Source organism: Aegilops tauschii, chromosome 1 (assembly GCF_002575655.3).
Source record: "Aegilops tauschii subsp. strangulata cultivar AL8/78 chromosome 1, Aet v6.0, whole genome shotgun sequence".
Taxonomy (NCBI): domain Eukaryota; kingdom Viridiplantae; phylum Streptophyta; class Magnoliopsida; order Poales; family Poaceae; genus Aegilops; species Aegilops tauschii.
The window spans coordinates 354,532,535-354,545,862 of NC_053035.3; the positions used below are offsets into that span (position 1 = coordinate 354,532,535).

The 13,328-nt window shown below is 46.7% G+C and overlaps 1 protein-coding gene across 1 annotated transcript; it reads right to left on the bottom strand.

Annotated features, from left to right (window-relative positions):
* Positions 1-5,408: 5,408 nt before the first annotated feature.
* Positions 5,409-6,098, bottom strand: LOC141032195 (uncharacterized). The gene has a single exon (XM_073506233.1). The coding sequence runs from the start codon at positions 6,096-6,098 to the stop codon at positions 5,409-5,411; it is 690 nt and encodes a 229-aa protein (XP_073362334.1).
* Between the last annotated feature and the right edge of the window lie 7,230 nt (positions 6,099-13,328).

Consider the following 13,328-nt stretch of genomic DNA (forward strand, 5'->3'; position numbering starts at 1 on the left):
CCTTCAAATTTGCCCGCCGTTGTTGGCTCCCTTCCCGCTCGATATTTGGGAAGAGGACCAGGGCCTATATAAGTAGAGCTAGCCACCATAGTAGGGGCATCTCATCTTTGCTTGATCCAACCCGATCGAGAGCCTACCCTAGCCACAAGAACACCTCAACCTCAGGAGGCTGTTCTTCCCTTGTACTGTTCGTCATCAGCCCTAGAGGCAATCCACCACCACCACACTAGAGTAGGGTATTACACCACAACGGTGGCCCAAACCAGTATAAACCTCGTGTCTTTCTGTGTTGCGAGTTTGCCGAGTTCGTCCGCGAGATCTTAGCGAGCTAGGGCGTAGATCGGTAGCAGGGAAAGACTTCACACGCACCCCAGTGTTCGAACCTTAAGGGTTTGCCGGAACCCCACATCCGACATTTGGCGCGCCAGGTAGGGGGCGCCATAGCCTCCCTCACGTCGATCAGTCGCTCCGTCGTCTCCATGGCGGACGCTCACCGCGCTCGAGATGAGCGTCGGGCTGTCCTCACCGCCCGCGTCACTCAGACGACTCCCATCGGCGGGCCACCTCGTCGTTCTCCGTCTCCCGCCACCAACGCTGCCACCGGCCCAGCGGGGAACGAGCAGCAGGCATCCTTGCTGCACCCTTCGGTGCGGCAGGACGGCCGCACCGCCACTCCATCACTGACCCCTGCCGGTTCTTCGTCTCACGTGCGTCGCGCTCCCATGGAGGAGCGGGCCGCGCTCCTCGCGGCGAACGAACTCCTGCGCTACCGCCCAGTCGATGACCTCTATGAGGAGTGGCTCAACCGTGTCGCCGAGCTCGTCTGCGCCGCAGGGGGCTCTCCGTTGCCGTCCCTCTCTCTACGTCCCCCTGAACTGGCCATGGGCGACGAGGCTCATGGCGTGCCTCCACCACCTCTGCCTCAAGATGGTGCCTTGGCACCAAGGCGCGCGGCTCCGCGGCGTGAAGCACCGCGCCCAATGCCCGCGCGCGAAGAGAGAAGCTGCCAAGAAATCCCTCGGCCGCGAGAAGCTGCACCTGCGCTTCCCGTGCCGCCTCGTCAAGACCGTGCACCGCCCGCAGCAGCGCAGCGCGGACCTCTTCAAGACCAAGCTGCACCTCCGAAGTGGGCCCCGGCAACCACGGCCGTCTGCCGTGCCTTCACCCCCGAGCTGCGTAGCGTCGCCTGGCCAGGCAAGTTCAAGCCGGATCTGCCTCCTTGCTACGACGGCACCGCCGACCCCGCGGAGTTCCGGCAGCTCTATGAGCTGAGCATCGAAGTGGCCAACGATGACGAAAAAGTCATGGCGAACTGGTTTCCCATGGCTGTTAAGGATGGAACCCGCTCCTAGCTCCTGAACCTGCAGCACGACTCGATCTCCTCTTGGGACGAAATGCGCGACCGCTTCTTCGCCAACTTCCAGGGCACTCGCGACCGCCGGCCGGCCGCGGGTGACCTACGCCGCATCAAGCAACAACCAGGAGAGACCCTCCAGAAGTACATCCAACGCTTCAATAACACCCGCCTCAAGATCCCCAAGGTCACGAACGAAGCCATCATATCCGCGTTCTCAGGCGGCGTCCGTGACGTCCTGATGAAGGAAGAGCTCGCCATCCACGAGGAGCTCTGCACCTCTCAGGAGTTGTTCAACCTGGCGACCAAGTGCGCAAGAGCTGAGGAGGGGCGCCTCTCTCTCCTTGAGCTGCCAACCGCGGGCGCAGAGGAGAAGAAAGCCAAGGCCAAGGGCGTGAAGCGCAAGGAGGCGGTTGTGCTCGCAGCGGAGCGCGACACCAAGCGGGGCAGGGATCAGCCCGAGTCTTCCAAGAACAGCCGACCATTCTGCGCCTTCCACAACCTGAACACCCACAACACCAGCGACTGTCAAGAGCTCAGAGCCATACGAGAAGGACGCTTTGGTCGACGCCCCGAGCGCAGCGACCAGGGCTACGGCCGCGGAGGAGGACGTGGGGGCAGACGCTGGGACGACCGTGGCCCGCGCCAGGAATGGCGCGACAGGCTTCGCGAGGACCGCTGGTAGGACCAACCTCGCGAGGGCGCCTGGAGAGACCCGCCTCGTGAGGATTGCCCTCAGGGCAACACCGGTCTTCCCCCACTGCCGCCACCAAGAAGGAACGATGACCACCACCAGGACGAGGGGGCTGGGGGCTTCCAGGAGCCGCGTGCGATCGCTTGCATCTTGGGCGGCGCCCAGGCCCCAGCCTCTCAGCGCATCTTCGTTTTAATCGGTCCGTTCACTCTACAATTTGTTAATTTTTAGGAGTTAGTTTTCAATTCCTGTGAATTTGATTGTGTGGGCGGGTGAGCTTCGTCCGCTCCTCTGTTCTTGTTTATTTTTTGGATTTTGTGCCTCCATGCGTGTTTCAATCTTGTAATTACTGTTGCTATAGGTTTGAATTCATTGTATTGCGGGTATAATCGTCATCTTTTGAATTGCAATTTTTAAATGAAAGCTGGTGTTGTTCGTCTAGTTGCCGTGTCTTCCATGTAATTTTTTGCGGGGGTATTTTTCGATAGTTTAGTGGTTGGACAATTTTTAGGCGAGTTATGGAAGTGCGAGTGAATTGAAACCTCTGTTAGTCTACCACATGTCTGGATTTCTACTGCTTTAATTTTATTTGTTGTAGTTGTGGCATACGTTGTAGTACACTGCATTTTCGTCTGTAGTGTACTTGGTTGTAGCTGCATTACAGTGGTTATGGCAGCTTATGAGATTTCTCTTTTCTTAAACTACATTCTTTGTTCTAGAGGACTGCATAATATGCACTTTCATACTACATCAGCAGTATGGTTAATGTTCTATTCTGCTATTAGAATGGATGGTCCATTATATGCTTGTGTTAGCTGAATAGTTATTATAACAATTTTTTTGAACTGCATACTATGAGAATTGTTTTTGAACATCATATGTTAACTGCAAAGTTTTGACCATTCGCATTTCATTGTTACTATTCAGAGGACTGCTTTTTTTATTTTTAGGACCACACTATGTGTTTGAGAGAACTGCATTACTGCCAACAGCAACTTGTCTAAAAAGGATGATAAAATGATGCAGTTAAGGTTGCATACTTTAAATAGGCATTGTTCAAAGTGTCTGATGGACATAATTTTAAAAGCATACAACATAAGCAAAGCATTAGAAATATGCCACTGATGGCTTGCTTCATATTAGACAGCCTAGAGTGCAAATATTGTAAATTTGAGGGAGTCTTCTTCTTTGTAGAAAAAACACCATGGCCACTTGTCCGACCTCAAAGCCATTCTGGGAGACAAAATCTTTCCAACCATTAGTTATGTTGATGCAGTCTTCAGAGTTGATGTGGTAGTCAGCTTGCATGTCTGCATACCCATTCTTGTGTTGTGTCTCCAAAGTAACCTTCCCTGAACTCGGAGCAGGAAATTTTATTGTGGATGGCAGTTTCTGCATTTTGGAATGGGTGGAAAAAGAATTTTATAAGTAGACAGCAAATGTTTTTCTTTATACTTAGGATGATCTGTTTATGTTGACTTAAATACTTACATATATATGACTACTATTTTCTAAAGTAGTTGCGATGTCTGAACAAACTTATATACGGAATTGACCTCTAGTTTTACTAGGATATATATTATACTGCAACATGCTTGTACTGCAAGGTCAGTTACGGTGTACTTCGCCAGCGTGTTAAGAGAACTGCAACGCTGATCTACTCACCCTCTTTTTTGTTTGTGTGTTGGGGTTCTGATCTAACTAGTGTCGATACCTGGTGTGGTACTGAAGAAAAATAGGTGGAAGCATCTAGTCTTAATAGCTAACAAATCTGAACAACAATACAAATTATGTTTTGTATTTGTTGACACTACTGAACAAATTGATTGAACTATATATTCAGATGTGCATTTGCATCCTAGATTATGTCGAAAATTGTGAGGGGGAAAACATACCCAACTTTCCTGCAGATCTGCGGTTGTGAGGCGATGAAGAAATGGCACCCGAAACCCCCTGTTGGGTATCATCAGGCACCCGAGCATGCTGTGCCACTCGGTGTTGGTGAGCTCTAGACCTTCTGCGTACACGCATGTGTCCGCTACCGGCGCCATCCTTGCCAAACACCCGCACTTACAGTTCATGGCGGGTTCAGTGGAATTTGAGAGAAGAGCTGGGGATGGGATGAACCCTAGATCTACGATTTGAAGAAAAAGAGGAATGGGGGGAGGAGTTTTGTTAGTCTGGAGCACGAATGGATACGTTTTTATGCAACCAATTGAGCGACGGAAGTAATAAATGTTGTGGTTGGTGTTAGGTGGTGGATTGGTTCTGATTCAGTGTACGCGAATGCATTTGAGAAGCAACATGACTGCTTAATTGAAAAAAGTGAACTGCATTGTCATATCATGATGAACTGCGGAACACGTGGTTGGGCCCGTGTCTGTGGAGTGGTATGTGGGATTTTGTTTTTAATTTTCGGTGGCCTCACTTTTGTCTGTTGGGCCTGTGTTCGGGGAGTGAAGACGCATTGGGCCCAAGTCGGCCTGTGAGCACGGCTGGTTCCTGGTGCGTTGTGTGTGCGGCCTAATGTTTAGTCCCACCTCGCCCGCGGAAGGAGCGCCCGACCTGTTTATAAGCGCTGGCGAGGCAGCCGTATCGAACTCCTCAGGTTACTTATTTGGGCGCTTATACACGGCGCTCGCTGCTCTATGCTCTCTGACCTGTGGGCCCATGTGTGCCCGGCCCCGTGCATCATGGCTCAAAACGACTCGCCTGCTGTGGGCGTAGATCTACTACGAGACTGGCTGGGGCCGGTTGCACCTGGGTGGTCAATTTTTTTTAATATTTTCTCTCATGTATTTTTTTCCAATGTAGGGGCGTGCACTGCTTAGTAAATCATCCGTGCACTGCATTGATCAAGGTTCCGTACTGCATGTGCACGCATTCTGTACTACATGTACAGTTCTCATTTTGTTTTCGTGTTTTTGCTCTTATGTATTCTTTTTTCAAATGTAGGGGCGTGCACTGCTTTGTTGGGTATGTGTAAACCTCATTCGACAGAGTCTGTACTACATTTGTACACATTTTGCACTGCATGGGTCCTATTTGCACACTGCATCTTCGTCCATTTTGTGCACTGCTCGAATCTAATGATACATAAGCAAACAACAGAAAACAAATTATCACAAGCATTCTGTATGACAAGTTTATCATCAGCAAACTAAGTTCAACAGAAAGCAATCGAACATAATCAAAGTTCATCATTACAAGTGATTCTGCATGACAAGCAAACTAAGTTCAGCAAAAGCAAATGATCACAAGCAAACTAATGATACATAAGCAAACAACATAAAGAAAATTTGATGATAATTCTAAAACGACGCTAGCAATGTTGGCTCTTGGCCGGCACCATCTTCTTCTTCACCAGTTAGCGTCTCCCCATCCCCAGCTGCTCCTGGCGCGCTTCTTGGGGGGCTCCTCCTTCTCAAGCTTTGCACGGCGAAGCCCGTCTTGGGTGATGGTGATGCGGTTCCATATCTCGTACGTTGCGTAGGCGTCCTTTGCCGCGTACTCGATGTGCCTCATAGACAGAGGCAGGGTGGCCCGGCGCTTGTGTTCGTCGTCGGTGATCTTCTTCTTCATGTTGTTGTAGTAGTCGTCGACGAGCACGTCGGAGACGTCTCCGAGGGAGTCCAACTCCTTGGTTGCCTCGGGCACCCTCCACTCCTTCTGGATGTCGACGAAGTTGGCGACCTCCAGATTGACGCGCTCTAGCCTGGTTTTGTCGCCGTCGATGGAGAAGCCTCCAATGGTGTACCTGGGGTCGGCGAGGAAGTTGTCGAAGACGGTGCACCTTTCAGCGGCGCTTAGTTGGAAGAGCAGCACCGGCTGAGTCTTGCCGATGGTGAGTTGGCAGAGGGCGGGTTTCTGCGTCGCTTCAGGCTCGTTGTTGTACTCGAGATCAATGCCGACGATCTTGTGGCGCTGGAGGCTGAGGTGGTGCTCGTACTGCGCGAGGGAGATCACCATCTTCTTGTCGTTGGTGCGGATGACGTGAAACTTGGTGTTGCCATGGGCCTCCACACCCTTGTACTCGTCGCTGAACGCCATCGCCGGTAGTAGGGCTTGGTGTTATCTGTGGAGATCGATGTGATGTAGCGATTAGGTGGCAGCGCAATGGATACTTGTGTGTGTTGTGGATGAGAAGGCCTTTGGCAGGGGTCTGAATTTAAGGGGAGGGCGCGGGGTGGGATGGCCGCATCGGATGAACTGCACGATCTCGCTGACGATGCGATTGTGCAGATCGTGGGTTGGTCTTGCGTCTGTGATCGTGGGCTTGTGGCGATGGAACCGCTCGGATTGGGTGGTTGTATGCGAATGTGGTTTTATTTTATTTTTGATCAGTAACTTTTTTTAACCACCACTTTCTGTGCGAACGGGCATTTGTCACGTTTGTATGTAGCCTGCGTGTTAACGGAACTGCATTGGTTATTGTTGTGCACTTCATCGTCTACAAAAGAGAACTGCATTTTGTCTACAGGTGCGTACTTCACCGTTTTTTGCGTGTCCTTGCTGCAGCCTCTGAAAAGAGTACAATGTATTTCGCAATTTTACGAGTTCTTCGCTGTGTTTTAGACCGTGTATTTATTCATGTAGGTAATCCAGAACTGGATTGCTATACCGTACTGCTTCGTGTAACCAAATGCACTGCATTTTACTAGAGCTGCGTACTGCATCTATTTTTGCGTGTACTTACTGCAGTCCCTGGTACGGGAGGGGTAGGGGGGTTGGGGGCCCCTTTTTTGTTGTTGTTGTGGCACCTATTTGAAGATAGACTTTTTCAGATGAGTTTTCTTAAGGCGCGCGTTGTTTTTTATTTTAACTTGTTTTACGAACTGCATGTATTTTATTTTGTTTTACCGTCTGAGCTTCAATGTTCTTCATAGAGAACTGCATCATGTGCGTTTTGATGTAGTCTATCTTATTTTATCTGGGCCATTTTTGGGCGGGCCCGTTTTATGTGACCCTTTGCCACACGCAGGCCTCCTACGTGTCCCTCCCAGGCGATCCCACCGCTCCACTGACAGGGAGAGAGACCGAGAACAATCCCCTCTCCTCTCTTGCAGTTTCTTCCGAGGCATCTCTCCCTAGAGCAAAACCGCCGTCGCCCGAGGAACCGCCACCCTCAAGAGAGTCCTTATTCCAGCATTTCGCGTCGCTGTTCGCTCCGCGAGTGCTTCCGCTGCGCTTCAGCAACCCTTTCCTCTCTGTTCCCGTCACCGCCCCTCCCCCCCCCCCCGACCGCCGCCGCCGGCGTTCATCCCCTTTTTTGTGGTACGTTTCCGCTTGGCCTCGGTCTTGATCGCCCCCTCGTCTAGTTTTGTGATTCTCGTAGTTGTTGTTGCTGTTTTTGCTTGTGTAATTTTTCCGTAGGCAGGCAATTTTATCTCGATTTGAAGTCGATACTCGTGTGTGCTCTGTAGGCAGAGCAAGCTGGATCTAGGGTTTCGTCAGATTTCGCCGATTTTGTTGCTTATATCTGTCACTTCGTCCTTGTGCTGTAGGCAAATGCCATGTCTTCCCCGAGCAGAGTGGGAGGAGGAGTTCAGGGTATGTGGAGTGCTTATTTTGCCTTTGTTTATTTTGTTTGATGTTTATCTAGTTTCCTAATTCATCCTGCATATTTGTTTATGCTCTGTTAGTTGTCAGCGTTCGTTTGCATTATTTTGTCATGTGATGTTTTGTAATTACCGTTTCTAGTTTTTTTGAATCCAGTAGGTGATTGCAGTGCTCATAATGATACACCAATTCTCTCTCGTTGTCCTAGTGGTAAGGATCACGGTGGCGAGGGAGGACATCAAGTGAATTCGCCGATTGAATCTTCTCCCATAAGTGTGGCCCCTCCTTCTGGTATGTGAATGCTTTGTTTATTTTGTGTATGTTGGTTACTTGATGTTGTACAAATTGGTGTTGCCTTGCTGTATCTAGTCCGACATTTTGTTGGGAAAAAACATGAAGTTAGTGTATGCAGCACTGTATTTATTTGTATATGTGAACTCCACTATATGTATGTGTGAACTGCATTATTGTTTTATTCAAGTTTTTATACAATGCATTAATTTTTATTTTTATCTTATGATTGGAGCATTGCATTTATATGTCTAAGTGTACTGCATTTTTTCTTTTTGTGCACTTTTTAACGGCCATAGTCAAACTTCATTTTGACGCAGTGTCTGTTTTCCATGCTGGGGTGCCTGGGTTTGAGGAGGTTACTCAATTGATTGACCATTATTTTGCAGAGGGTAATGTTGGTGTGAGCTATGACCAGAGATGTCCCGTCTTGTCTGAAACACAATCGCAGTCTGTTGATGGTACAGAGGAAGTTACACGGGATTGGATGGTCTCGGAACAGCTTCGTGAATATGAGTTGAAGCAAAGCAAGAAGTTGAGGTTTGAAAGTGACTCAAAAGAGTTTGCGGAGAAGGAAAAGCAGAGGAGAGCTGCAGATGGTGCCAAGGGTGCCAGATTTGCCAAGGTGAAACAACCTGCTTTGCAGAAGAAGAGGCTGGGTACTGTTGCCGAGGAAGGTGGTACACCTCGGCGGAGTCCACGTGTTGCTGGCATGAACAAGAATCTTGGCAAGAGAACTGCTGAAGCTGGTGGAAAGGATCCTCAGCGCAAGCGACTACATGTCACTGAAGGTCCCAACTCTAATGATGATGACTTTGTGCTTGCTAATTTTGTGAGGGATGTTCATACTGGTAGACACAAAGACTGTGGTTCATCTAAGAGTCTACCCAAGCGTGCCCATGATGATGTCGATGAAGATGTTGGTGCTGACTCCGGCGAGGAGGCGGATGTTGTTACAAGGGTTTGTTGAAGTGGACTGCATTTGTTTCTTTCATTGTTATTCTATCTGTGTTTTCTCTGTCTTTTTTATGGCTAATCTTCTAATGTGGACTGCATTTCCCTCTACACAAAGGAGGAAGTCTAGTAAGAGCAATGCAACTAAAGATGATGCTGAGGGTGATGATTCTCGATTTAACAAGACCGTACGTTTGTCGCTTCCCACTGTTTGCAAGGCTGCTGCTTTGTTGAAAGAGGCACACTGTAGTCATGTTCGGGATGCTGGATTTGGTGTTGTCTTTGAACTGACAGTAAAGAAAAATGTGTCGCGCATTCTTATGTGCTATCTGATGGGAGTGATTGACCCTGCCACCATGATAATGGACTTTGGGAATGGCAAGGTTCTTCGAATCCATCGTGATGCAGTTCATCACATTTTTTATTTACCTATGGGACGTCACACTGCACCCATGCCAGCTGCCAGTGGCCATGATGACTCGTTGACTGCCCTCAAGGATGAGCTTGGCTTTGACCGTTCAAAAAGTATAGGTGTCAAGGACTTGCTTGAGAAGTTGAAGGTGTTGGTGGAGGAAGATGATCATGTGACTGTTGACCTTGCTGTGAAGGTGTTCTTCCTGATACTTTACCAGAATTTGCTGTGCCCCGGTCCTGCAGTTCGTTTGGGTAGAGTTGCCGCAATGGTAGAGAACATGGATTATGCGGCTATGGCGCATATGGACTTTTGCCAACTTGTTGTTGATGAGTTGCAGGCAGCTATGGTGAGGTGGCAAACAGAAGGCAGCAAGCAAAATTGTGCAGAGGGTTGTGCCATTGTTCCCCTGATTATGTATCTTGACTGCTTGAAGCTTCGCAAATTTTTAGTTATGCACACGTTGACGCCACGTGCGTCATACCTGACGACCAAGGACCTGATGAAGTTATACAATGAGGATGTGCTTGTGAAGGGAAAGATTTACTTGGAAACTTACAAATTTGGGAAGCTGCCGATTAGTGCATCTGAGTTTTTAATATCAGATTTTTTTTAAAAGGTGTAGCCATTATAAATCTGAACTTTTCTAGTACTCACATGTGTACTTCTCTTTGCCTATTGTCTTTTTTTGCAGTGGAAGGCGTCAGGTTATATTGTGTACAACCGTCCTGTTGCAGTTGTATGCAGCAGCTCTAATGCGGGGCCTAGCACTCATGCTAGATTTTATGAGCCTATCTGTAGCCAGCTTCCTGCCTGTGATGATGAGGTGCCGCGTACTCGTGGTTTCACGGCTCGACAGATGTTTGATAATAGAAGCTCTTCTAAACAGACATTTGTTGGCGGCAAAAAACATGAGGAGATTGATGAGCTTCTTCTGAAGGTTTTGAAGTTGACTGAAGATTTGCCAACCTCTGGTGACAGGTTGAGGACAGTTGCTGGTTCTTCCCTGTTGGCCATGGCCCACGAGATGAAGATATTGTTGCTGCTCACAATTTTGATTGTGGCGTGATTGAAAGCCTGAAGACTGCAGTGACGAATGTTCGGTCTTCGTATGCTCAGTTGAGACATTCACAGGAGGAAAAATGCGGTCGGTATGAGAAGGATGTTGGGCATATTTTGGATGAAATGAACCGTCAGGACGCTCGCGTTGGCGCTGATAATGTATGTTCTAGGTTTTTTGTGGCTTTGAACCTCTTTTGTGTATTATGTGGAATGCTCCTGACTATTTTTGTTTTTTGTGATAGGCTGGAGTGGAATCTTCTCGTGTCCATGGATCTAGGGACGATGGAATTGGTCAGGTACAAGTACTTCTGCCATGTCTGTTCTGCCATGCGTCCCTCTTCTTGAACTTGCATTTGTTGTTTTCCATTTTATTGTATTTTTTGTGTACTTCACGGTTGTAAAGTGTGTACTGCTTGTGCATAGTTGAAGTATTTTTCTTTTTTGGTCGTTACCATCTTATTTTCGTTTTTGGTTTGTTCTATGCCCGTAGACTGGTGTTGTTGCTTGTGATGTGCACAAAGAGTCCTATGATGGCTCTGGCGAGGATGAGGTCTTGGCTGATGCATCGTCCCCTCCGGATGTTGTAGCTGATAAGGTATAGTTGTATTACTTTTTCTGTTAGTGGGTTGTAATGTAATTTTTTGTTGTTGTTATAAACTTGATGTACGCTGTTATGTTCACTCATATGCATTTTCATATACATATGTGAGCTGCAATAGTTTTAGATGTGTGAGCTTCAGTCTTTGACAGAAGTGAACTGCGGTTCTTTTCGCATGCGTGGTCCATAGTCTTTTACATACGTAAGCTTCAATATTTAACATAACTGAACTGCAGCATTTGACAAAGTGAACTGCAGTTCTTTTTTACGTATATGTGGGTTGCAGTTGTAGTTGTTTTGACACATGTGGGTTGCAGTTGTTTTGCATATGTGGACTGCAGTTGTTCTGCGTATGTTATCAGCAGTCTTTGACATAAGTGTCATGTGTGTTGTTGTGTTAATTATCCCCATGCTCATTTGTGTTATTGTGTGTTTTTTAAACTTTCCAAAGCCTGGAGAAGAAAACGTAGAAGTTCATGTTGATCTGAATCAGGGGGCTTGTGCTGTTGATGGTGGTGGCAGTGTTGATGCTTCTGCATTGGTTGCCGTTGACTGTGCAGACCCTTCTGTAGCTCAAGAATCCCATGATGCTGTTTCCCCTAGTCGGCATGAAGATTCTGATTTTGGCATTGAAAAGCCGCTGGAGAATGTCGTTCCTGCTTTTAGTGTTGCTGCTTCCCCTGTTTGTCTGGCGGCCAACGATGTTCCTGAAGTATCGAGACTGGAGCCTCATGTAGTGGAAGTATCTAAGGACGTTGCGGTTGACCAGACTGTTGTAAATCCAGAGAATTCTGATGTTGCTGCAGAAGGGCAGTCTAGTGAGGTTGTGGTGGATTCGTCGCAACCTAGCTAAGAAAATGTTTTGGCCAGCTCTGAAGAACAATAGCATGAAGACTCTGACACTAAAGGCAAGAGTTTTGTTTCGAACAGTGCAGTTGAAGTTTTTCTCATTCATTTTGTTTAATTACTATGGTAGTTGTATTAGATGTTTAATGATAAGTGAAACTTGATCTTTTGTTGATGATTTTCAAAATAGCTAGCAGAATTTCCTTATCTTAATATTTGAACTTCATTCTTTGGATAAGTGAACTTCATCTTTTTATTACAGATGACGAACTTCCTGTTGTGACACCGTCAAGCATTGATCCAACTCTTCCGAAAAGATACAATGAGTTGTACGCTGCTGTTACGAGGGTTCGGAAGGACAAGAAGAAGAAGTATGGTTTTTTAGAAATGGTTTTGTTCATATGTATTTTCTAATTTTGGTATTTTACCCTTTTTCTTTGTTGTTATTTTTTAGTATCTTATGTTTCAATATTTCATAAAAAATTCAGGGACATGATTGCTTTTAACACTGAGATGGCTGATATTACCATTGGCGAAGTTGGTCAATCTTTTTGGGATAAAGGGATGCTCACTACAAGCCTTGTAGATCTTCGGGTTTCTTTGCTGGTAGATAACTTTAAGGGACCTCCGACAATGGTTGCCCCGCACCATATTTGTGTAAGAATGCAGAATTTTTTGTTTTATTTTTTGCTTTTCTTTTCTGATTTCGTGCGATGACCTGTTTGCTTCAGCACTATTTGATTTTTGGTTTTGTTTTGGCAGACAAATATTTGGAATGGTGGTACTGTAGGCAGGAGTGTTAAAATGATGTTCTCTTCAAAAGCCGAGGAGCGTGTTGATAAAAAGGATATGGTGAGTAACGTTTTTATGTGTCGAAAACAATATTTTGTGTGTTTGTTTTTGTAGCGTTCTGTTTCTTCTTCTTATAATAATTTTATTTATTTATCGTGCTTCGAACAGGTCCTTTTTGCAACTTTTGATCCGCCAGAGATGAGGGATGGCGTTGGTCATTATTGTGTAGTTGCGTTAAATGTGAAAGAATGGTGGGTTGAATTTCTTGACTCACTCAATAAACCTGGCAACCCTGATGCGATCAGGGTTTTTAGGAGGATGGTTAAAAATATCAAGCGTGCATGGAAAGAAGGTAGCTCAAGTTCTGATGAGCCGCTAAATCCTCCTACACTTGATGGATTTGTGTTGAAACATGTCATTGTCCGAATACAGCCAAATGGGTGTGTTCCGTACAGCCCCTCTCCACCATACTGCTCAAGTTTTTTAATTTCATTTTGTGAAACTGATGTTTTTTATTCTTTTATTGCAGGCATGATTGTGGATTCTATATGTTTCAATTCTTGCAGACTTGGGATGGTGTTCGAGTTGCTTAGTTTGGGGTGGAGCACATTGGCTACATCAGAAAGGCCATGCTCTATAGTTGGCTCACATCGAGAAAGTGTTGCCTTGATTTAACATCACTTTTAATTTTTGCAGATAAAGGTTGTTTTAGTGAACTTATTTATCCTCCCTTATTTATTTATTTTTCTACTCCTTGCTTCCGCTT

Coding starts and splice junctions, on each gene's coding strand:
- LOC141032195 (XM_073506233.1), bottom strand. CDS start 6,098: ATGGCGTTCAGCGACGAGTACAAGGGTGTGGAGGCCCATGGCAACACC.